The sequence below is a fragment of the Sapajus apella genome, unplaced genomic scaffold (genome assembly GCF_009761245.1).
Source record: "Sapajus apella isolate SASKATOON/1434 unplaced genomic scaffold, GSC_monkey_1.0 scaffold121, whole genome shotgun sequence".
Taxonomy (NCBI): domain Eukaryota; kingdom Metazoa; phylum Chordata; class Mammalia; order Primates; family Cebidae; genus Sapajus; species Sapajus apella.
The window spans coordinates 906811-931275 of NW_022437061.1; the positions used below are offsets into that span (position 1 = coordinate 906811).

A 24465-nucleotide genomic window follows, 5' to 3' on the forward strand; every position below is an offset into this window, starting at 1 on the left:
AACTAAAAGTAAACATAAATTAGTAACAGGTATAAGGATTAATTTTTTTCCCTCTAAAAATGATACCGCAGGACAGGAGTGGTGGCTCACACTTGTAATCCCAGCACTTTGGGAGGTAGGAGGATTGCTTGAGTCCAGGAGTTTGACAAAACCAGGCAGGGTAACAACATAATGAGACCCTGTCTCTAATAAAAATAAATAATAATAATCCCTCTTAGAAAAACTTCAATATTTTAGGTTTGATATAACCTACGTTGATTCTAATCATTTAAATACGAAAAAAATTTTTTTGAAATTCCACAGATGCCAAGAGTACACGTTACATTTTTATGGTATTAAAATTATGATGAGGTTTAAAATCTGCTGTTTTTAAGAAAACATATATGCAAATTCTTATGGAATTACAGTGCATAAAACTCACCATTTGATGCTGATGAACATGGAGTCAACAAACTAAGCGGGGAAAAATGCTGTCTGTTAAAGTTAGCAGCTGTGGGTGCTCCTCCAAGGGGTGCCCCAGGTCCGTACATCTGACCTCCTGAAAGGTTTGAGGCAAAATTTCCCAAATGTGTTGAAGAAGGTGTTACAGAACCATATGGCGAGTCCATATTGACAATACCTATAATGTAGAAGGTCATGATAATTTATAATAGTTACCTCTACAAGAAATAGACACACCTTACTTGGCCCTAAATATATTCAAAACTATTTCATATTATTAAAAAAAAAAAATCCCGGCTGGGCATGGTGCCCCACACCTGTAATCACTTTGGGAGGCCAAGGTGGCAGGACTGCTTAAGGTCAGGTGTTCAAGACTGGTCTGAGTAATACATCAAGACTCCACCTCAAAAAGCAAAATACAAACAAACCAAAAAATGCCTGTAATCCCAATACTCTTGGGAGGCCATGGTGAGAGGACTGCTTGAGCCCAGAGTTTGAGACCAGGCTGGACAACATAGTGAGACTGTCTCTTAAAAAAAAACCAAAAAACCACCAAATTAGCCAAGTGTGGTGCATGTTTGTAGTTCCAGTTACTTGGGAGGCTGAGGTGGGAGGATTGCTTGAGCCCAGGAGGTTAAGGCTATAATAAGCTGTGATGGCACCACTGCATGCCAACCAGAGTGACAGAGTGAGAACCTGTCCCACACACATAAAAAACGACAACTATATAGATAATTATAAAAGGAACAATTATCACATTACACTGTTAAATTCAAATTATAATTTACGGGGAACAAATTATATTCTTGATTGCAGCACTTTCAGCACTAGTGGACGTTAATGTTTTAGTTAAAAAAGATCAATTAGTTTTCCTTTACATGGGCTTTTTGTCAAAGTGAACTTTTGTTGCCTTTACTGATCATAAAATTAATGCAAACTTATTTTAAAAACCCAAACCCAAAAACCATATACATAAAGAAAGTGAAACTTCCAGGATTTCCTAATTCAAAAACAAATGTGTGTGTATCTGTGAGAGAGAAAAAGAGGAAGAAGAGTAAATGTTTATCTTTAGCGATCTTTAGAAAACATTTTTTTTTTAAATGTTTATTTTTAGGGATAAAGGTAAAACACCTACTCTTCTTCCTCTTTTTGTCTCTCACAGATATACACATTTGTTTTCAAAATATGTTCATTAAAAAAAGTACTACAAATGTCTACACACTAAGCTGTTTACACAAATAACCTATCTGATTTTAGTCTAATGGGTTAAAACTACAGAAAAAAAAGAAATAACTGTCAATGATTTTTTTTTTCATTTAGGAGACAGGCCTTTCTCTGTTGTTCAGTGTAGAGTGCAGTGGTGTCATTATTATAGCTCACGGTAGCCTCAAACTCTTGGGCTCAAGCAATCCATCCTCTTGCCTCAGCCTCCTGAGTATCTGGGACTACAGGTGTGTGCCACACACCTAGATATATTTTTTGTTTTATCTTTTAATAGCTTTCATAGAATACATGTTCAATATTGGATTTAAAATAGGTGTAAGGACCAAATAGTTGTATAAAACTAGGGAAAAAAGGGCTGCAGATATGATTCTACAATGGAGAGATCTGATGATTACATATTAACCACGTGGCCATGCTTTCTACAGTCAATACTGGAACAATTTGTCATTTTTTCTTTCTTTTAAGAAGACAGGAGATTGCTCTGTTGCCCATAGCTCACCACAGCCTCCACCTGCTGGGATCAAGCAATCCTCCTGCCTCAGCCTCCTAAGTAGCTGGGATTACAGATACATGCCACCACATCCAGCTTTTTTATTTATTTATTTTTGTAGCTACAGGGTCTCACTATTTTGCCCAGCCTAGTCTTCTGGACTCAAATGAGCCTCTTGCCTCAGCCTCCCAAAGTGTTGGGATTACAAGTGTGAGCCACCACATTCAGCTAATCTGTCATTGACAAGATGCAGTGTGAGGTTCAAAACATCACCTATATCATGCTCCTTTCAGAAATGTTTGATCCGAATCTAGGCATGGATTAACAAAATAGCTGAATTAAACTTGCCAAAGGAGTCAATGCAAGAATTGCAGAGGAAGGCAGTAGAATGCTTTAGATGGAGGAAGACCAAAGACACATAACAGCCAAAAGTAATGTGTGAACATTGACTAAGTCTTGGATCAAAAGGCAGGGAAAACAGATACACACAGGCAGAAAGAATACATTTGGGAAAATGGTATTTTATGTTGAGTGTTATTATCAAATTCATTCTCATTTCTTTGATGCAGTAATAGTGGCATAGCTGTGAAGGCAAACATTCTAAAGATATATATCAAAGTATTTAGGGGTAAAGCATCATGTTTCAAAGTTATCTTCTCATGATTTGACAAAAGATGGGGAGGAAAAGAAAACAGAGAGAGGATAGAAAGAGGGAAAAAGAGGAAAGAAGGATGAAGAAGGGGAGAGACAGGTAAGACAAGACAAGAGAGGGAACAGAAAGGAAAGGATGTAGCAAAAGAGAGGAAAAAAGAGGACAGAGGAAGGAAAAGGGGAGGGGGAGTGAGGGAGAGAGTTTGAAAAGATGTTAACAAGCGGAGAATATGTTAATAAATGTGGAAACATAAAGGTATTGATTATGCTGTTTATTCTGTTCCTTACATTTTTATGTGACTTAAAAAAACTTCAAAATACAAACTGTAAAAACAGATCGGAGTTTAAAACACAAATGATCAAATTATTTACATAAGTTAAAGGAACAAAATTATGTATGGAACACAAAATGAATTAGGAAGTAGAGAGAAGTGAAAATTCGTATCAGAAAGAAGTTTAGGAGAAAATCTTCATATGTAATAAAAGGATGAGTACCTTTAACTCAAAATGACCTGAATTAGGTAATTGACTTGTAGTTAAACTTCAATGCTAATTTTGGCTTTAATCAACTATACACTCCCAAAAAACCTCACCTTCCTTACAGAACGGGACTTTCTTCTATACCTTTTCAAAATATAGGAATGTACTTTTTTGTTCTCTAATCTTAATTTTAGCCTTTCTGAACACCACACCTAGATTATCACATTTTTGGAAAGGTAAAGTATTAAATTGCAACCACTATAAAAATCAAACTTAAAAGCATTTTCAAAGCTTTCTCTATGAACATTGAAATTTAAATTTCATATTTTGTGTTGCAAGTTTATTCTTTTTTTTTTTTTTTTTTTTTTTGAGACAGTGTCTGGTTTTGTGCAGACTGGAGTGCAGAGGTGTGATCTCGGCTCACTGTAACCTCTGCCTCTAGGGCTTAAGTCATCCTTCTACCTCAGCCCCCCAAGTAGCTGGGACTACAGGGGTGCACCACCATGCCCAGCTAATTTGTATTTTTGTAGAGACAGGGTCTCCGCATGTTGCCTAGGCTGGTCTGGAACTCCAGGGCTTAAGCAATCGACTCACCTTCACTTCCCAAAGTGCTGGGATTACAGGCATAAGCCACCGTGCCAAGCCTATTCTTAAAAGAAACTTTTTTAAAAAACATTCTAAAAATGTAAAAACAGGCAGCAGGCCAAATTTGGCCTATAGACCATTGTGTGGTCATCTCTTACACAGACTCTTTAATTACTTGAAATGCTTACATTAAAAACCCAATAGCTTTAAATGCAAACTGGCATCCTGGATTAGATCCTACAACAGAAAAAAGATATTACTGGAAAAACGTGTGAAATCCGCCTAAAATCTGAAGTCTAGTTAGTAGTATTATACTAATGTTAATCTTTTTAGTTTTGAAATGTATCGTGGTTATATAAGATGGTCACATGAAGGGAAGCCGAGGAATTATAGAACTCTTCTATAAGTCTAAAAATATTTCAGAGTAAAAAGTTTTTTTTAAAAAAAGCAATAGCTTACAATCAGGAGATCTTTATATCTTCTAGATATATCAGTGTTGTCCCAATAGAACTTTCGATAATAATGGAAATGTTCAGATCTTTGCCGTCCAATATGGTAGCTACCAGTCTCAAGTGTTTTTTAAGCACTTGAAATATGGATAGCCTAAGAAGCTCAACTGTTTATTTTTAAAATTTTCATTAATTTAAATTTAAAATGCACACATGATTACTGGCTACCATATCAGACTGTGTAGCTCTATTTTTTAAATAATTTTAGATATAAAAAAGATAATCAGAAATAAAACTCAATTTTTAAAATCTCTGTTATTTAGTATTTAAAATAAATGTAAACTTTTGGTGACATTATCTTATTAAAGGAAAATATAAGAGACTTCTGAAAGAGAAAAATATGCCCAGGCCAGGTGTGGTGCCTCATGCCTGTAATACCAGCACTTTGGGAGGCCAAGGCAGGCAGATCACCAGAGGTTGGGAGTTCAAGACCAGCTTGGCCAACACGGTGAAACCCCGTCTCTACTTAAAACTCAAAAATTAGCTGGGAGTGGTGGTACATGTCTGTAATCCCAGCTCATAGAGAAACTAAGGTGGGAGAATCACTTGAACCTGGGAGGTGGAGGTCTAGGCTGGGTGACAGAGCCTCTGTCTCAAAAAAACAAAAAGAAAAAAAAAGGCCTGACCAGAAGACTTATGTGTGGAAAATTAAATAAAAATCTACTGTAGCTTTTTAAAAGATTTTTTAAAAACCCACCATACTAAACACAAATAATACAACAGCATCTGAGTTACCTGAATCCAACAATCTTTGTCTATATTGCCCAGTAAGAGAGTAAAAACATTAGAAAATGACCAAGAATTGTCATATCACTTGTGCAAATGAGCAGCTACAGAATGTCTGAAAATATAAACTCACCTGAGGGACTTGGAGCAGGTCTCTGTAATGGTGGTCTAAAACCTGGAGCTTTGGAAGTATCAGACTGATGTAAATGATCTGAATTTGGCAAATATGAGGATTTTCCTGATAGCATAGACTCTGGTGTTGACTGAGATGAAACAACAGATCCTCCCCAGAAGGCATGAGCAGAAGTAGGGCTGTTTTCAAACAATGTGCTAAAGGGCCCAAATGGTAAGGGGGCACTGAAATTGGGAGCAATAGGCTTATTTGCAGGATGTACTGAATTCTGACAAGCACTTTGTGTACTTAAGGTCGAAGGTAGCTGGACAGAAGAGGGAACACTGTGAGGTCTTTTAATGTGATTGACACTGAGGACTGCAACAGATGAATTTTGCACTGAAGCTGAATTCTTGTGAGGGGCAGTTGTGCCATGAGGGGGTGGTCTAATAGCAGGGGTTTCCATTTTAGGAGCAGGCTGGGGGCATCCCATTTGTGTCTGAGGCATAGGGTAAGTCACTGGGGCAGTAGAAGGCACCGCCACTGGAGCAGAACTTGTTGCTAAAGGAGGAACAGTCATTCTAACTTCTGGGGGAGGAACCTGAGACTGCTGAAGAGGTGGTCTTGGTTCCTGAGAAACAGATCCCGGAGGTTGTTGCTGATTAGAATGAGCTGATGAACTCCCAGAAGAACTGCTGCTGTTTGGAGGTCTAGTGTTTGTTGTTTCTACTACTGGTGGACTACCTGCTTCCTGTTCAGAGGAAGATGCCACTTTATTTGGAGATGCTGATCCACAATCCAAAGGGCTGTTTCTAGAAACCCCTCCTGGCTGGGCTGGTGGTGATGGGGAAGATGGGGATGATACTGGATAGTGTTCTTTGGCAGTAGGCATAGGATATGTGGCATTTGTGGGTGCAGTACTGTTGTTGCTTGCCGTGGTTGTGACTGTTGTTGTGGTAGCATTGGATGTCTTCACAACTGTGACAAAAAGCTGCCTTCGGACAGAAGGTGAACTTGGACTGCCATTTGTAGATGTACCAGGCACCGTTGAAGCTGATGAACTGGTTGTAGTTGTTGGGCTTGAAGTTAAAGAACCTGCTGAATTCACCTGAGAACCACTGCTGTTCTGATTGCTATGGCGAGGCACCATGTGAGGCTTAGGCGAGTTAGTAGCTCTGGCAGGGCTCAAAGGCCTGACAGGAAAAGGACCCCAAGTGGATTGAGCTGGTGGAAAAGTACCTCCAAAGTGGGTCATGGGCAACCTTGGTGGACGGATCTGCTGGAAAGTCTGAGCAGCAAGCAAAGCATGTGCAAACTGTGGAGGAGGATATGCTAATGGAAGAGAAACTGGAAAACCAGGCCTCACATTATTCACTGGGTTCTTAATGGTTTTGTGAGTGGATGCAGAAGAAATTGCAGGCACAGTGAGTGCTGTGGCAGTTTGAGATGTTGATGACAGAGCTACAGTTGTCATTTTAATTCCCATTAAGGAACTGTTAGCAGCGGTGGTAGTAGGTGCTGATGACCCTATTTTGGAATTTGCTGAGGAGCTTTTCAAACGATTCTTTGGAATAAGTTCATCAATTTCTTTGTCTGGATCCTTGATCAAAGCATTAATCAACTGAGTTGCTTGTCTTGTTGATTCAGTGCCACCCCTATAAGTTGAGAAAAAAAAGTTAGGTAGAATTTTCCCTACTTTTAAGTATGCAAAGCCTTTTTTAATATGTATGTATGTGTGCGCGCACACACACCCACACACACACACACAATTTTGTGTACATACATACACACATACAAAGGACAGATAACAAAAGCTGAGCAGCAACTTTCTTACCATTCTTGAGATATTCTATAAACAATGCAATAAATTGTCCTGAATGACTATTTTTCAGAGAAATAGTAAATGACTTATTTTTCAAAAATACATCACTATTGTTTGCTTAGACTAAGAAATCATTTTCCTATTGTAAAATACACTACAGTTAGAAAAATCACTGCACACAAAAGCCTATGTAATCTACCATGTTACTGAAACATTTGATTAATACTAAAAATACTGAAACTGAATCAACACTAAAAATAACATGAGTAAACAAGGAAAATAATACAACTGAGTAAGAAAACAGTATTTTATTTTAAATCCTGGTATCTAGGATGACTCCAACTACTACAAATTCATTAGTAGTTTGTCTATTAATAGGATAATTATTGTAAGTCCTCTGGGAAGGTGTCTTAAAATGAGGGAGGAATCCTGATAGTGCCAACAATAGCCATATAAATCCTTAGTGCTGGATCTTAGGAAAATATTTAATATTTATGGAAACCCAAGGGAGAAATTACCTATAAAGGCTATCTGGTTGCCTCTTTTTTATATGGGAGTTCAGGAGGAATGGTTCCCACTTTTCTAGATAAGATACGCTGTGGCTACCCAACTACCCAGGAAAAAACAATTCAGAAGGAGAAGACAATGAATAAAATACAGAGATTGCTACTTGCGTTCTTATTTTTGAGGTACGATGTAACTATTAACACTTCCATATACTGCAAAGGGGCATCTGCCTCACACAAACAAACTTATAACTGCCATCTAAAAAATATAAAACTCTTTTTCAAAGAAACTTGAATTTGCTTTAAAGTAATTAAAAATAGCTTTCTATATTCTTATGATTTCTTATAACATCACTTTTAAGAATATTCAGGCATAGATATATTTGATGAGTTATTCAAGATAAGTTATATCAACACTTCAGATTCAAATCTAGCTCAAATTCTAAAGATACAATCTCAGAATAATAAATCTCAAAGGTAATTTGAGAAGGACAAAAACCCACTGCTTAAAATGTTGGAAACTCCCTCCCTAAAAGTCTCAGAACAAATTTTTAAGCATGTCACATAAACCGTTTATGTACAGAAACTGTTTATTTAAACCTTTGCTACAGATGCATACAAAATTCCTGTAATACTCTCTAAAACACTCCACAAAAGTATATTAACTAGGAAAAAAGAAAACTATAAGGTTTATCTTCTCAAATACCAATAAAATTCCCATTTTAAAAAGTGCACTATTTAATATAAAGTTCCACTGAAAACTCATATGGCTATATTTCATTAAGCTGTAGTGCAATAAAATAAAGGAAAAAAATATGAGAGACAAAGTTTTGCCTTATAGTGATTATCCGGTCTCCAGTCTTGTCTTTCTGTTTATCGATATCTATGTGTGCACCAGTAAACTCCCGAATAGCATTGATATTACAGCCTCCTCTTCCAATCACTCTGGATATCACGGTTGATGGAACTGATACTTTTTTTGACCTGTTTAAAAGTGGTAAATATAAATTAAGATTAATCATTAACAATAGTAGTTGTAATCTTAAAAAGGAGAAAGAGTATTACTAAAATGTTTTTCTGTAAGTACGGACTATTGTTGAACAAGCCTCTTCTATTTACTCTTACTCTAGATGAACAGAGACAAGGCAATCAGGTGCAACAGACAATCTTTATTACAGCTTCTCATCTCACTATCAAAGATTGTTTGCTTTGTTAATTATCATTTTTCACTTGTATCCGTAAAGCAGATACTATGCAGACATGCGCTGTGCTAATGCAAATATTAACAGTAAATAAGATACGCATGGGTTTCTGCCCACACATATTGACTATGTACACAGTAATTACGAAAAAAACACCACCATGTCATGAGTGTTGCAATAGTATGTGTGTACACACATATATATATGCTGGTTGGGCATCTAATTAAGCCTCAAGGGTCAAGAAAGACTTCTTGTGGGTCCCTTTTGGTGCTTTACTCATGCTTCTTTTTATTCTCTAATATATATAACCCAAAGAATGATATTAAAAATTCAGGACCAGGCATGGTGGCTCATGCCTGGAACCCCAGCACTTTGGAGGCCAAGGCAGGCAGATCACTTGAGGTCAGGAGTTTGAGACCAGCTTGACCAACATAGCAAAACCTCATCTCTACTAAAAAAAAAAAAAAATACAAAAATTAGCCAGGCATGGTGGGATATGCCTGTAATCCCAGCTACTCAGTAGGCTGAGGCATGAGAATAGCTTGAACTTGGGAGGTGAAGGCTGCCACGGGCTGAGATCATGTCACTGCATTCCAGCCTGGGCAACAGAGTGAGACTCCGTCTCAGGAAAAAAGAAAAGAAAAATTCACTATTTCCCTGTATTCTTCTAGTGGTATTAAAATGACTATCCACAAATATGAAAACTTGCTAAAAATGTTTAATAATGTGTGGAAAAAGAAAATCCTACTAGAATTTAAAAAGCAAAATCTGAGGCTGGGCAGGGTGGCTCAAGCCTGTAATTCCAGAACTTTGGGAGGTTGAGGTGGGTGGATCACCTGAGGTCAGGAGTTTGAGACCAGCCTGGCCAACATGGTAAAACCCCATCTCTACTAAAAAATACCAAAAAATTAGCTGAGTATGGAGTGGAAAGGCTGAGGCAGGAGAATCACTTGAACCTAGGAGGGAGCAGAAGTTGTAGTGAGCAGAGATTGCACCACTGCATTCCAGCCTGGGCAACAAGAGTGAAACTCCACCTCAAATTAAAAAAAAAGCAAAATCCATCTAATACTTGCAAATTACATTTTAATTTTAAACATTCAGGTTCAAGAAAGGTACAGGTTTTCTTTTTTTTCTTTTTTTTTGACAGAGTCTTGTTCTGTCACCTAGGCTGGAATGCAGTGTGATCATGGCCCACTGCAGCCTCGAACTCCTGGGCACGAGCAATCCTCCCACCACAGTTCCCCAAGTAGCTGAGATTACAAGCATGAATCATATGCCCAGCTAATTTTTTGCTGTTCTTTATATATACAACTTAGTTACCTGACAATTCTTTTTTCCCTAAAGGGCATGATAATCAGCCAGTGATCATAATTTACAAATTAGTGAAAAACTTATTTGTATAACACTAATTAAACATTAAATGCACATACAAAAACCAAATTATCTTATTATTGGATAGAGAATATTCTGATGATATGATTTCAAGCAGTCTAATAGAGTGTGTATGTGAAGGGGTCAGAGAGAGAATGTGTGAGTAGTGTGTGAAGACAGAGACAGAAATAAACAAAGATATGACAGGGACATGATTTGGTCCAAAATTAGGATGAAATAAACCAAAAAACTGTATACTGCACTTAGGGATTAACAGTACTAAGTTTGGTTCACTTTAGCTTTTGTTTCAGATAACCAAAAGTTTAATTTTTTATAAAATTTCTGGAAAGTTCTTTAAAATAAGTTCTCAAAGAGTTACAATGGATCATATTCTTTCTGGATTTCAGGTGTCTAACTCCTTTTAAGTTTCTGATATAATATTCCTACTCTTTGATACATATTATTTTTAAAATCCCAAGCAAAACAAAATATTTTTAACCTGAAATCCTTGAAATAAAGTTATCCTATGATTTAAAGACAACAGTTATTATTAGATCAACAGTACTCATTCATCAAATATTTACAAGTAGCTTTTACAATATTTCTTTGTATTATATAAGGCTTTGAGATAACAAAGCTGAAAAAGACACAATCTAAAATAGTTCTTAAAGCAAACTCTAATACTTTGAGGGGCCAAATTAACATTTAATTTTTTTTTTCCATCTGAAATATGGCACAGGCTTTCTCTGTTGGTCAAATTTAGCCTTGAATCATCAGCTGTTTGCAATGTTTAAAATAGGAGAAATTTAGTTAAAAGGTAAATAACACTTCACTGTAATACAGAGCACACAGAATGAGAAAAACAAATACTCACCTTCTTACAACTTCTTTCCATCCTTCTTCTCTCTTTTGCCCACGCTTAGGACTTGCTACTGTTAACTTCCCATTTGGAGAGGAAAGGGGAGATGGACCAGATTTTGTACAAGTAGATAGAGAATTACTGGTCCCTTCGTTGACAGTCTCTGACAATCTTTAACAGACAGAGGGAAAGTACATTGAATATGGAACAGATGTAGAATTTTTAAATAATAAAGGTAGTCTACTACACAATTAAAAAAAAATTTTTAAATAACAAATGAAGACATTATTTTTCACTTCTCCTCAATATTTAGCATATAATATAAACAGCCAATTTTATTTTTTTTCTTTTTGAGATAGGTCTCGCTCTGTTACCCAGGCTAGAGTACAATGACAGCTCACTGCAGCCTTGGCCTCTCGGGTTCAAGGTGATCCTTCTGCCTCAGCCTCCTGAATAGCTGGGACCACAGGCAGATGGCATCACATCAGCCAATTAAAACAAAAAATTATTTGTAGAGACAGGGTTTCCCTATGTTGTCCAGGCTGGTGGTGAACTCCTGGGCTCAAGCAATCCTCCTACTTTGGCCTCCCAAAGAGCTAGTATTACAAACATAAGGCATTGCACTCAACCTAAAGAACCAACTTTAAGAAGATATAATCTAGGGGACACATTTAGCAGAGTTGAATCACAATAATAATCCCTTTGAAACCACAATCAATACCTTTCATGTGCTATGTGTAACAACCAAAAAAAAGGAATTACATGGTAAAAATAATTTGATGTCTCACTAGTACAAAATCTAAATAAAAGCTTATTCTTCAATTCAATACCTTCTTTAGCACAAAGGAAAATCCTATTTTGCAAGGTGAAAATTTGCTTGCTTTACCAAAAACATTCAGCAATAAGATATTTCATGATGACACTATATACATTAAAAATAGAAATTGGAACTAACTTTATTGAAGCCTTGCCAGAAACAGATTTTCTCTCTTCTTTTGGAAATGTAACAAGAACTGATGGCTGCTTTTTGCTGCTCACAGTAGTAGTGACCACAGCTGGTGAATGATTGTCGCTCTTTCGGCTGCTGTTGCTGTTACTACTTTCATCACTGCAGCTGGAAATCCTCATGTTATCACTGTCCCCACTCTCGCTGGTACTGCTGCTCTTGGACTCCCCATTCACCTTCTCTGGCTGACTATATGAAATTGGTAGTGGATCATCAAATATAATTTGAACGTTTTCTGGAGTAATTTTATTTTTCCTGTTTTTCCTCTTTGAACTGGTTGTAGTTATGGTATTATTTCTTTTACCATGGGAACCTGCCAAAGTTGTCCAGGTTGCAGATATACCTATGGTAGTAGTGGTTGTGGCACTTGGAGGCTCTGTCAAGACTTCAGGCTCATCTGTAAAAGTAGCAATAGTACTGAATTAGCAAGTTCTAAGTATTCCCAGAATGTATTTAACTATAAGCACTTAAAGAAAAGAAAAACCCTGGAGTGTTATTCCATTACTATTAGCCATTTAAGTTATTCTCACATTCACTGGTAATGAGCTGGATATGACTGATATACTATGTGTCCCTACGTCCTGTTCAAAGAATAGCAGATAGCTATAAAAAAAATTTTGGGGACAGATTGGAAAATATAGGTATGTACTGTATATTACATATTATTATATAATTATTAAATTTCTTAAGTATAATAATGATGTTGTCCAGTTATATAATGTCCTTTTTCTGGGAAATACATAATCAAGTATCTAGGGGTGATTTCACATCTTGTGTATAGCTTACATGCAAACTACTTAAAAAAGAGAACACACATCCCACATGTGGCAAAATGTTTTAAAAATGTAGGTGACATATAGGTGTTCACCATATTAATCTTTAAACTCTTCTGTAGTTTGAAAATTTTCAAAATAAAACTCTGGAGAAGGGGGAAATTAAAACACACACACACACACACACTGTGTGCACATATTTTTGGTGCAATGGTTCCTTCCCACAATACAGTCAGTCCTCTCTTTCCACAGATTTAACCACCAGCTTGAAAGTATTAGAAAAACAAAACAATAAAAGATAATACAAATAAAAAAAGCAGCATGACTATTTACATAGCATTTACATTATATTAGGTATTAGAGGTAATATAGAGATGATTTAAAATATATGAAAGAATGTGCATAATTTATATGCAAATATTATACCATTTTATATAAAAGACCTGAGTATCTGAATTTTGGTATTCATGAGGGTCCTAGAAACCATCCTCTGTGGATATGAAGGGACAGGATCACTATACTTCCATCTCAAATAACCTTTTGATTACCCTGTCTAAAAATAATTCCCTCACTTGAAGAAATCTAACTATAGTCTGGATTGTAGATATTATGAAATTACCATTTATAATACCTAAAATGGTTATGATGATTCAAGCAAATGTCATTCTTGGGATGTGGGCTTAATTATTTATAGGTGCCCAGCACGATGGCTTCACGCCTATAATCCCAGCAATTTGGGAGGCTGAGGGGTGGGAGAGGAATCACTTGTGATCAGAAGTTAGAAACCAGCCTGGACAACTTGGGAAAACCCGGTCCCTACTAAAAATACAAAAATCAGGACGCCGGAGCCGTTGCGGGGCCGCATGGAGTGCTTGAGGAATCTCCAGTGCAGGACGCCGCAGTGGCGCGCTGCCTGGTCCTGGGCGCGGACCGGATGAGCAAGTGGATGAGCAAGCGGGGCTCGCGGAGTTTCAGAGGCCGCCAAGGGCCGGGGCGCTAAGGGCACCTACGTTCTCGCCGCAGGCTGGAGATTCGTGCAGATCAAGAAGGTACCAGAGTTCGTAGTCCTGGATCTGACCAGTCAGCTTCAAGTTCAAGCCCTACGTGAACTACCGCGCCCCTGATGGCCAGCCACGCTGCTCTTCAGCGAAGCCGTGGTGCCTGCCATCGAAAATGACTTCAAAAACGGCGCCTTCAACCCTGACAACCTGGAAGAGTACGACTTTGAGCCCACATAGGAGGGCAAGCTCTTCCAGCTATGCCCCAGGAACTAACTGCGATAGCGAGGGAGTATGAGTGGGGGCTGAAAGCTAGAGGCATCTCTGGGGAGGGGCGGCCTGCCCTCATATCATTTCTATTAAAGGTCTTTGCCAGCTAAAACAAAAAAACAAAACAACAAAAATTAGCTAGACATGGTAGCGCTTGCCTACCCAGCTACTTGGGAGTCTGAAGTGGGAGAAGAGCTTGAACCCTGGAAATGGAGGCTGCAGTGAGCCAAGATGTGCCACTGCACTCCAGCCCAGCAAAAGAGCAAGACTATGTCTCAAAAAAAATGTATTTATAGATGCAATGTCATGATGTCTGCAATTAATTTTCAGATGGCTCAGAAAAAAAATGTGTAATTACTTAAAGGGAAAAATAAAGCACATATGGTAAAATGTTAACAATTTTGTTAATCTAGGTGGACTGTATTCAGGTATTCATTTTACCATCTGTCGATTGGTCTGCAGGTTTGAAATTTTTCATGATATAGTTAGGGAGGAATTCAGTCAAAAAAAAAATACATCTTTTCTTTTTTTGGACACACGGTCTTGCTCTGTCACTCAGGCTGAAGCAAGATCATGCCTCACTGCAGTCTCAACCTCCCCTGCTGAAGTGATCTTCCCGCCTTATTTCCCCATCCCCCGCCCCCCAATCCCCAGTAGCTAGCTGGGACTATAGGAGTGTGCTACTGTGCCCAGCTAATTAAATAATAATTTTTTTTTTTTTTTTTGTAGAGACAGTCTCACTTTGTTGCCCAGGCTAGTCTCGAACTCCTAGACTCAAATGACTCTCCCACTTTGACCTGCCACAAAGTACTGGGATTACAGGCATGAGCCACTGTGCCTGGCCTGTCTCAAGGGCTTAATAACGTAAAACTCTATTTTCAAGAGTGAATAATAATAAAGTAAATACAATTTTAACTAGAATATAAAACAAATGGGATGGTTAAGAGAAAATACCTTCAACTTTAAGCTTTTCTTTTTCTTGAGCAGCTTGGAGTTCAAAGTTCTCTTTATTTTTGGCTTCAATTTCTTCTAGTTTTCTTCTTTGTTCTTCCTTTTTCTTCCGTCTCTTCTCCTTTCTTTTTTCTCTTTTTGCAGCCAAAGCCAGCCTCCGACTTTCTTCCCTTAACTGTTAAAGATCAATAAAGCAGAAATATAATGTTGAAATTTACCCTGGAGAAAAAGTTGTCACATAATCATTTAATGATAAGGAAATCATGATATCATAAAATTCAAAGTCACCTAGTTCAATTCATTGTTTTATCAAGATCATATTCAAACTACTATAAAGAGACAATATTTTTACAATATCAAGATAAATTAACAATATAAGACTAAGTTTAAAATGGGTAAATAATAAACAGACACATAGCTTTTAATTGTTAAGGAAATGTAAGTTGAACTGATAAAGTACCATTTTTGATCATTAATTTGGCAAAATTTAAAAAGGCATCAGATATCAGCACAAGTTTGAAAAACTGAGTTCTCTACTGCTGTGGGCATGAATATTTACATTTTACAAAAAGTAATCTGAAAGCCTCCTAACAAAAATTACAAACTGCTTATCCTAACAACTTATTCTATAAAATGTCTATCTCTAGTGAAAAAACATAGCTTCAGCAATTTTCCTTGCAAATTGATTATAGTGGCAATAAATGGAAACAAAGTAAATCTATCAATGGGAAGGAATAAATAGCTAGTATAAATTCACAGAATACTAGACAGTCACTGAAAATATTATAAATAGATACTTGGGAAAGTGCTCCCAATTTACATTTGTTAGGAGAAAAAAAGGGAAACTGAAGACTAATAATAATCACTTTTATGAGGGAAGAAAACCCTTTTTGTGCATCTATTTGTATAAATATAGAAAAAAACCATAAAAGTTATTTTCCTTCTTGGTTCATAAAGGAATGAAAATCATCTTCAAACTGTCTACATGTCATCTAAAAGATGTTTTTAATTAATTATATATATATATGTATATATATATGTGTGTGTGTGTATATATATATATATGTGTGTGTGTGTGTATATATGTGTGTGTGTGTGTGTGTGTGTGTGTATGGGGGGAGAGAGACAGACAGACATACGGGGTTTTTCCATGTTGGTCAGGCTGGTCTTGAACTTCTGACGTCAGGTGATCCACCCGCCTCGGCCTCCCATAGTGCTGGGATTACAGGCATAAGCCACCATGCCCGGCCTAAAAGATATTTTTTTAAAAACATTCTCCACCCATAATCTAGCATTCTGAATTTATTATATGTGTATTTTAAATGTGTCAAAACAATGTCAGTTAAGGGATGGAGCAACATGTGAAACCAGTCCTCACAAATTCATAAGCCAAATATTTAGTTTTCCTTCAAAACTTTGACTTCATCTTTTAAGTGTTGTGCTTTTGCTAGATACTCTCTATCCTGCCTTTCAAATTAACATTCTATTCGGTTCATTCTTTTGTTTTTTTAAAGCCAAATTTAGCAGTGGGGGGTTGTATACCAACTTTAGTGACACTAACATTAATAAGTTCTGATAACCTACTACCATCAAACCAGCTCTCTGTTAGGTTCTTGAAGAGTTTGGCCCACCACCAGGTTTTTACACCCTGGGCAATGCAACAGACTTACCCTAGGCTAGATGACAGATAAGTCTTGTTCCTGAAAAGGGAAACAGTGGAGGAGAACCTGCAGGTAGAATACTCATGCTTGCTCAGGCACACTGATTTTAGGAAAGAATGCATCTAAAAGTTAAAGATACAGAAACTGCCTACATCGTAACCCTGGAAATTTCTGCTGGACTCCCAGACATAGACAAGCTCCAGTCTGAAGATCAGTAAAGGAGATGCTTTCACCCCTGCTTAAGTATCAGGAAGAAAACAGACCTTTACACCCTGGATCACCACAAGGAAGGAGTAATATCTGATTGGTGAGTTTGAAAGAAGCAATTGAGTATGTGTGACTCAGCTTATTTGAGCCTTGTGTCTTCTCCACGTGAACCCCAGTGAAGGAGGGAGAAGTGTGGTTGTTCTGTCTAGCTTGGACTGTGGAACGGGTAATTAAGTATAAGAGGGAGAGGAGGAGGAAAGCCAAGGTGAAATGTGCACCAGAAAAACATTATCAAAGCAGCTATGGCTACGGTGTGTATTAAGTCTACCTCAGCATTAGGAATAACAAAACCAACATTTTATCTGTATCGTATCTGTACGGACAGTAAAATCTTGGGAAAGGAATGGTTTGGGGGAGGCTCAAAACAGCAAATGAAGTTTTAGGGTTTTGCCTCATCCATGATGGGTTTTTTTCATTTTGCTGCATTTATTAACTTGTCTGGTAGCAGGAGCTAATTATGATTGCTATTTAGGCGGGAGTGGGGCAGGGGTTGGGGGTGGAGAACTTTTTTAAAAGTATAAGAGTTTTAATTCAGAAAGCAGGATTTCATTTAAGTTCCTCTGTCCTAGATGTGGATGGATGGGGGTGGGGGTGGTAGGTCTGGATAGGTCATAGGATGTGGCTGGGTCTTAGACATGCAAATTTATCACTGCTTATTCGCTTATAGAGTCAGTTAGGGGTGGCCCTTTGGCAAGAGTGAGTTTGGATCATAAAACTTCAGAGTTTAACTCTAAGATGTAAGTATTTACTTGTTTCTAAATTTTGAGACTTTAATGCTGGTATTTTGATAATCTGATATATTTTACTAACTCTTTGAATTCACTAAGAGTAGGGCACTAATTCAGAGGTCCTAGGGAAACTTTCTGGGGGGAGATGCCAGACTATGGCTACAAAAATGACCCAACTTCACATGGCATGGAGCTCTAAAAGTTGGCAGAATTAGCAAGTGTGGATCAACAGATACAGGATTTAAGAGACATCACAGGTTTGCAGGTGGTAGATGAAACTAACAAATGAGGTCACCAGAGGAAAAAGGTATAACTCTGTGTGTGTGGGTGTTTGTGTGTATACATACACACACATACCTATTATTTTACTATATATAATAAAATGTATAAATTATATATATAGAGAGAGAGGGACAGAGAAAGAGAGAGTGTGTTTATATACATGTGTGTGTGTGACAGAGAGAATATCTAAGGGATAAAGGAAGAACAAATGAGGCTTCTGAAAGGCATAATCAGATAGAGGAAGACAAACAGAAGAAAGGAAGAAGGAAAGCCAGATCAACACTGGTAAACCTCAAAAAGAGGTGGGTGTCAATAAGAACTGAAAAGAGGTAAATGGATTTGGCGTGCTTTGTAAGTGAAAAGCAACAAAAAATAAAATAAAATTTTTAAATAAAGGATTTGTCAGTTAAGATGCCATTGGTTACCTCCACCAGTTAGTTTATTGGAGAAGCCAGGTCACATGGGTCTGAGCTGAGAATTAATTTAAAAGAGTTAATAAGACACAGAGATTATTATTATAAGGCACTTAAAGAAAAACAAAATACTGAATTTGAGAAAAAGTTCCATTAGGACAGAGCTACCTTGACTATACATTTACCTTGACTGAAGCTGTAGGTAGTGGGTAGGAGTTATTACAACAGTAGACACTGAAGATAAAGGTGTAGGGAGAGGTGCTAATAACTGACAGAAAATCCCACAGAGCAAATGGAAACACATAACTAAACCATGAAGATTCAAATACATCCAGAGGCTTAAGAAAATAAGGCTAAAAATTCAGTCTCACTGTGTATATTTTTTCTCGCTTTCTCTCATAAGCCTAAATCTCATTTTACTTGTTGGAGAACCACTGTCATGTTTGTTAGTGTATGTGAGGGGAGGTTAGAGGCTTTGAGAAAAAGAGTCCAGTTGTAGAATAACCTCACTGTGGAGTGGGAAAGGGCACTTGCGCAACTGGTCATTTCTAATTGAGGGCTCAGGAAACAAAGTGACACTTGGGAGTTAGGCTTTATAAGATGAGAATTTAAGGACTTGGGGAGAGCCAGTCCAGACTAAACAAACACTGAAGATTTATATATATATGAAAGTGTATGGGATATGTGAGGATTGAGAACCATAGTGAAAGATGAGCCTGGAGAAATAAGGGAGGGAGACTTGAATGTTTAGAATTTCCTATGCAATCAACGAAGAGGCACTGAGGGTTTCTGAGGAGAAAGTAAGGCATCCCACCTGAGTATTAAAAATTATGTGAAACTGGAAAAGTTACACTGGAACAGAAAAGGAGTACTGAAGACAAAAGATAAGCGAGGGACACAGATATGTATACAGGGAGACTTTTAAGAGGCCAAATGCAAAATTTTGGGTGAAAAGTGATCACTCAGAGAGGAAGTGGATGGAACAGCAGGCAGACACAGACACTGCCAAAGCTAAATAAAAGGTGATGGTAATGATGATGATAATAATCTTGATGACAATGCTGATACAGCTAACATACAGAGGGTCTAATATGTACCAGACACTGGTCTAAGTTAACTTACCAAGTAATTAATTTACTGCATGTAAAGAAAGAGAGGCAAAAATAACTGAGAACCAAAAGGTGGCATCAAGATTTCATTTCTCAATAAAGAGTAGTATTATCAACAGCAGAAAGAGATCAAGAAGTTTCAAAGGAAGACAGGGGAAGGATCCAACAAAAATTTTCTAGTAACTCGCTATGTGCTATGCATGGCTCTAGTTTTATCAGTAATGTGGATAAAACATCCTTGCCTTCACCAAGTTTACATTTAGTTGGTTAGGGGAGGATGGATACAGACAAATAGAATACATACATTATAAAGCTTGTTAAAAGGTAATCAGTACAATGTAAAAAGGGGGAAAGATGAAAAATGTGTGTATGGAGACAAATGAGGGGTTTTGATTTTTAAATAGGGTAATCAGTGTACCCCTCATGAGATGAAGTGAACACCTGAAGGACACGAAATATTTCAGGCAAAGAGAAGAGCCAGTACAACAGCTTTAAGTTAGAATTGTACCCAGTATATTCAAGTAAGCTAGTATGGCTGAGAACAATAGAAAATGAGTTTCAGGGAAGAGTATCAGGAAGCTTGATCACCTAAGGCCTTGCAGAGCATTTTAAAGACTATCTTTTACCGATGGGAAAATGGAGAGTCATTGTTGGGTTCTGAACAGAAGTGTGATATGATTTGATTTAGGTGACTGAAGAGGATCACTCAGAGTGCTACATAAAGAATAAACTACAAGCAATGATGGAATCAGGGAGACCAGTTAAATGACTAATGTAGTAATGCAGGTATGAGATTTAGTTAATTGTTTGAACCATGGTGAGAAGTGATTAAGATTATATATATGTATTTTGAGATAAGGTCTCGCTCTGTTGCCTAGGCTGGAGTGCAGTAGCAGTGTTGACCTCCCCAGACTCGGGTGATCCTCCTACCTCTGCCTCCTGAGTGCTAATTTTAAGGCAAAGATTTTTCAACACAATGGAGTATAGAGAGAAATTAAGGGTGACTTCAAGGTATCTGGCCTGTGCAATTAGAGTTGTGGGTTTGAGGTGGGCAAAATCAGGAGTTCATATTTCGACACGTCAAGTGTGAGATACCTAATTAGGTATTCAAATGGACATGTTGAGTAGCTATCTGAATATATGAGACTGAAGTTTTGCAAAGAAGTCTGGGCTAGAGATACACATTTGGGATCAGCTGGTGTACATTTAAAGTTAGGAAGCAGGAATAAGACCACCAGTGGATAAAGAAGACCATGTAATGAGTCAAAAGGCTCTTTGCTAAAAGGTAGGGGAGAAGAGAGAGAACCAGCAAGAGGAGACAGGAACATCCAGACAGGTAGGAGGCAAAAGACAGCCTGTAGTGGCAAGAAAGCCAAATGAAGAGAGTATATCAAATGTTATTAGTTCAGTAAGATAAAGATGGAGGGGAGAAGTAACCACTGGATTTAGCTACACGAAAGTCATTGGAGACCACAAAAGAGTAATTTTAGTGAGTTGTGGGAATGAGAGCCACCCTGTCAGGAACAGATTCAGGATAATGGAAGAAAACTGGAGGTGAATGAAAGCAGTGACTCAGGGATCTTTGCTGCAAAGAGGAGCAGAGAAATGGGTCTGTAGCTAAAACACTGAGGCAACAGGGTTGAAGTCAAAAGGTTTTCTGTGTTTAAGATTGGAGAAGTAAGTGTGTATGCGGACAAGAATAATTCAAGAGAAGGAAAAAATAGGAGAAAGAATTGCTACGACAGTGCTGTTGAGACTAAATAGCATCTGGTACACAATGAAGAGACTAGCTATCAAAAGTTTATCTAGGCCAGGCATAGTGGCTCACACCTGTATTCCGAGAACTTTGGGAGGCCAAGGTTGGCAGACTGCCTGAGGCTAGGAGTTTGAGACCAGCCTAGCTAACATGGTGAAACCCCGTCTCTATTAAAAATGTTAAAATTAGCAGGGCGTGATGGTACATGCCTATAATCCCAGCCACTTGGGAGGCTGAAGCAGGAGAATCACTTCAACCAGGGAGGCGGAGGTTGCAGTGAGCCGAGATCATGCCACTGCTCTCCAGCCTGGGTGACTCCATCTCAAAAAAAAAAAAAAATAATAAGTTTATCTAGTCACTGGTAGGAAGTAGATGTGTGCAGATGTTGGTGGGTGGATAGATAGGGTGGGCAAAGCCTTTGGCAGTTTTCTTCTGATGCTTCCATTTTCTCATTAAAGGTAAAGAAGAGGAGGTGCAATATCGGTGGGCAGATAGATGGTGTAGGCAAAGTCTTTACAAGTTTTCTGATGCCTCAATTTTCTCAAGATGCAAGGTCACCTACTGAAGGTGAAAGAGAGGTAGGCTGGAGTTCTTAGGATGAGGGAGAAAGTAAGAAACAGTAGTCTAGATGAATGGAAGACTAAATTAAACTAAGGAAATGTAGCATTTTAACTACTGGTCAGCATTAAAAAGATAGGGAAATCTTGTACTGGTCAGATTAAAAGCGTTCGCTGCTCAGCATAAAAGGGTTCGCTGTCATACATTTCAAGTAAAATTAGTCATAAAGATTGTTTTTTCTCAACACATTTAGTTACTGAGGTTCATGTGAGAATAAGAAAGAAAGGAGTAAGGAACAATGCAAGGGTAGTATGATATAAATGGTTCTTACCATTTATTGGTCAGTGGTGTTGGCAGGATTATTAAAAAGCAGAATTCTAGAGGAAGTCAAGTTGGAAAGATAGAAAGCAATAATCAGAGAATGAAACGTGTGAAATCGAGAATGGGATAGGCTGTGTTTGGAAAATATACTATTATCTAGCTACCTAAAAGTTTATTAAAAAAACAAGAAAAAAAAGATAGAAGGAAAAGTCTAAAATGAAGTGAAGGGGGTGAAATAACTGTATCAAAAATGTAAGTTTAAAATATCTCTAAGGATTTTAACATCCAAGAACATAACTCAGTTGTTAATGTTCTAAGAGAGCAAGCAATTAACCGTTAAGAGATTCTGTAGCTCGACCAGATGGAACTATTTCAGAGCAGGGATTCACTCACTTAGTAAATGCTCAAAAAATAAATGTTTACTGAATAAGTGTTAACAAATCTAATGGCCGTAATATAGTGGCCACTGATTTCTTTTTTTTTTTTTTTTTGTAGAGACTGGGTCTCACTATGTTGGCCAGGCTGGATTTGAACTCCTGGGCCTCAGCCTCCCGAGTAGCTGGGACCACAGGCATGTACCATCACGCCCAGCTTTCTGCAGCAGTTTTTATAAACCAAATTTTCAAAATTAGAAAGACTGACCAAAGAGGCATTTTTATACAAGGAATAAGTAATGTATGGAGAACCTAAACTCAGACCAGTCAGGACCAACTCCAGTGATGAAGCCAGAAGTACATTTTCCCAGATGTAAATTGTAATTAAAAAATAGTGAGCCAAACTCTAATATCCCAATCTGAAAATCTTTCAAATAAGAATATGGGCTGTAGTTCAGGAAAAAAGGGGCCTCTATAATTTAAAATTTTACATATGTTCCACGCTCACTCAAAACTAGACATAAAAGTGTACAATGCATGTGGAGGAATCAATTTAGACAGAATTAATTTATGATTAAGAATTCTTCATTACCTTTTGTTTATAATATTATGGAAAAATATACAATGACATTTTAAAAATGCTTCTCTTGACTTCCCTTAAAACTAAAGCTCTTGAAAATATAAACATGAAGGTTAAATAATGCTGGCAAGAATACAAGGAAATGACGCTGGTATATTGCTGGTGGTAGTAGGAAAACATTCTGCAAGTACCTACTAAATTAAAAATACAGTAGTGTCCCCTTATCCATGATGAATAAATACATTCCAAGATCCCCAGTTGATGCCTGAAATCTTGGATGGTACTGGATCCTGTATATATACTATGTTTTTTTCATAGAAACCCATGATAAAATTTAATTTATAAATTAGGCACAATGGAAGATAAGCAACAGTAACAATAAAATAGAACAATTATAACAATATGCCAGTAACACTACTCTTGAACTCTGGGGCTATTATTAAGTAAAATTAGGGTTTCTTGAACACAAGCACTGTGATACTTCAACAGAGAGCTGAGGCCTACTAAGTGGATACAATGGACAAAAGGAAGATTCATGTCCCAGACAGAAAAAGAATAGGACGGTGCAAAATTTCATCAAGCTACTCAGAACGGCGTGCAACATAAAACTTATGAAATTGTTTATTTTTGGAATTTTCCATTTAACATTTTCAGACCATAGGGAAAGCAAAACCACAAATAAAGGGACTACTGTATGTTGACCGACATCAAAGAACTTATTTCATAAAAATAAAAGGAGCAAAATATTTTAAAAATATGTATAAGGATGTTTATTACAACATTATTTGTAGTGACCAAAAACTGGAAACAAACTTACTATCAACTATTCTGCAATTATTTAAAATCACTATCAAATGACAATATCCATCAGTTACTAAGACAGGGAAAAGCAAGTATTAGACTAATATGTTTGCGTGATTCTGTTTTTTAAGAAAGTACACCATCACAGTATGTGTGAATATTTTTTCATTCAACAAATATTTATTGAGTACCTATTACATGCCAGACACTATTTTATGGCACATATGTTCCAGTGGTGGAGACACACAAACAAGATAACTAAGCATTTTGAATGAATACAGTATTTACAATGTTGAAAAGTGGAAAATAAAGCAGAGAAGAGCAGAAAAGTGCTTGTGAAGAGGAAACAAAAACATAAGGACATCTGAGGGACATTGATGGAAGATGCTGCTGACAGCAGGAACAAAAGGATAGTCAGTATGGACAGCGCAGGGTGACTAAGGGAAAGAATAATAAAACAAGGCCAGAGAGGTGTAAGGCATGGTGTGGGTGGGCAGATCATTGTAGGGTCTTAAAAGGCCTTATGGGTAATTGCCGAGGTAAAGGTTTTAAAACAACCATACCAGGTTTCTAACTTAATTTATCTTAAAATGATAGCATTTATCTTTTCTTATCTTTGTCGGTTTCACAGTTTAAACT

General features: G+C 37.4%; 1 protein-coding gene and 1 pseudogene across 6 annotated transcripts in view; one reads left to right on the plus strand and one right to left on the minus strand.

Annotated features, from left to right (window-relative positions):
• The window catches only part of ANKRD17 (ankyrin repeat domain 17), a 175655-nt gene that overhangs the window by 10123 nt on the left and 141067 nt on the right, over positions 1–24465 (minus strand). For 5 of the 6 annotated variants that reach the window (XM_032260974.1, XM_032260971.1, XM_032260973.1 and 2 more), the window contains 6 exons: positions 14980–15151; positions 11934–12381; positions 10994–11149; positions 8381–8530; positions 5240–6873; positions 422–619 (listed from right to left, as the gene is read on the minus strand). In XM_032260974.1, coding sequence (XP_032116865.1) covers positions 422–619; positions 5240–6873; positions 8381–8530; positions 10994–11149; positions 11934–12381; positions 14980–15151 — 2758 coding nt within the window. The remainder of the gene's footprint in view (positions 1–421; positions 620–5239; positions 6874–8380; positions 8531–10993; positions 11150–11933; positions 12382–14979; positions 15152–24465) is intronic. The other variant, XM_032260972.1, reaches the window with a different exon arrangement.
• LOC116538615 lies at positions 12968–14040 on the plus strand (annotated as a pseudogene).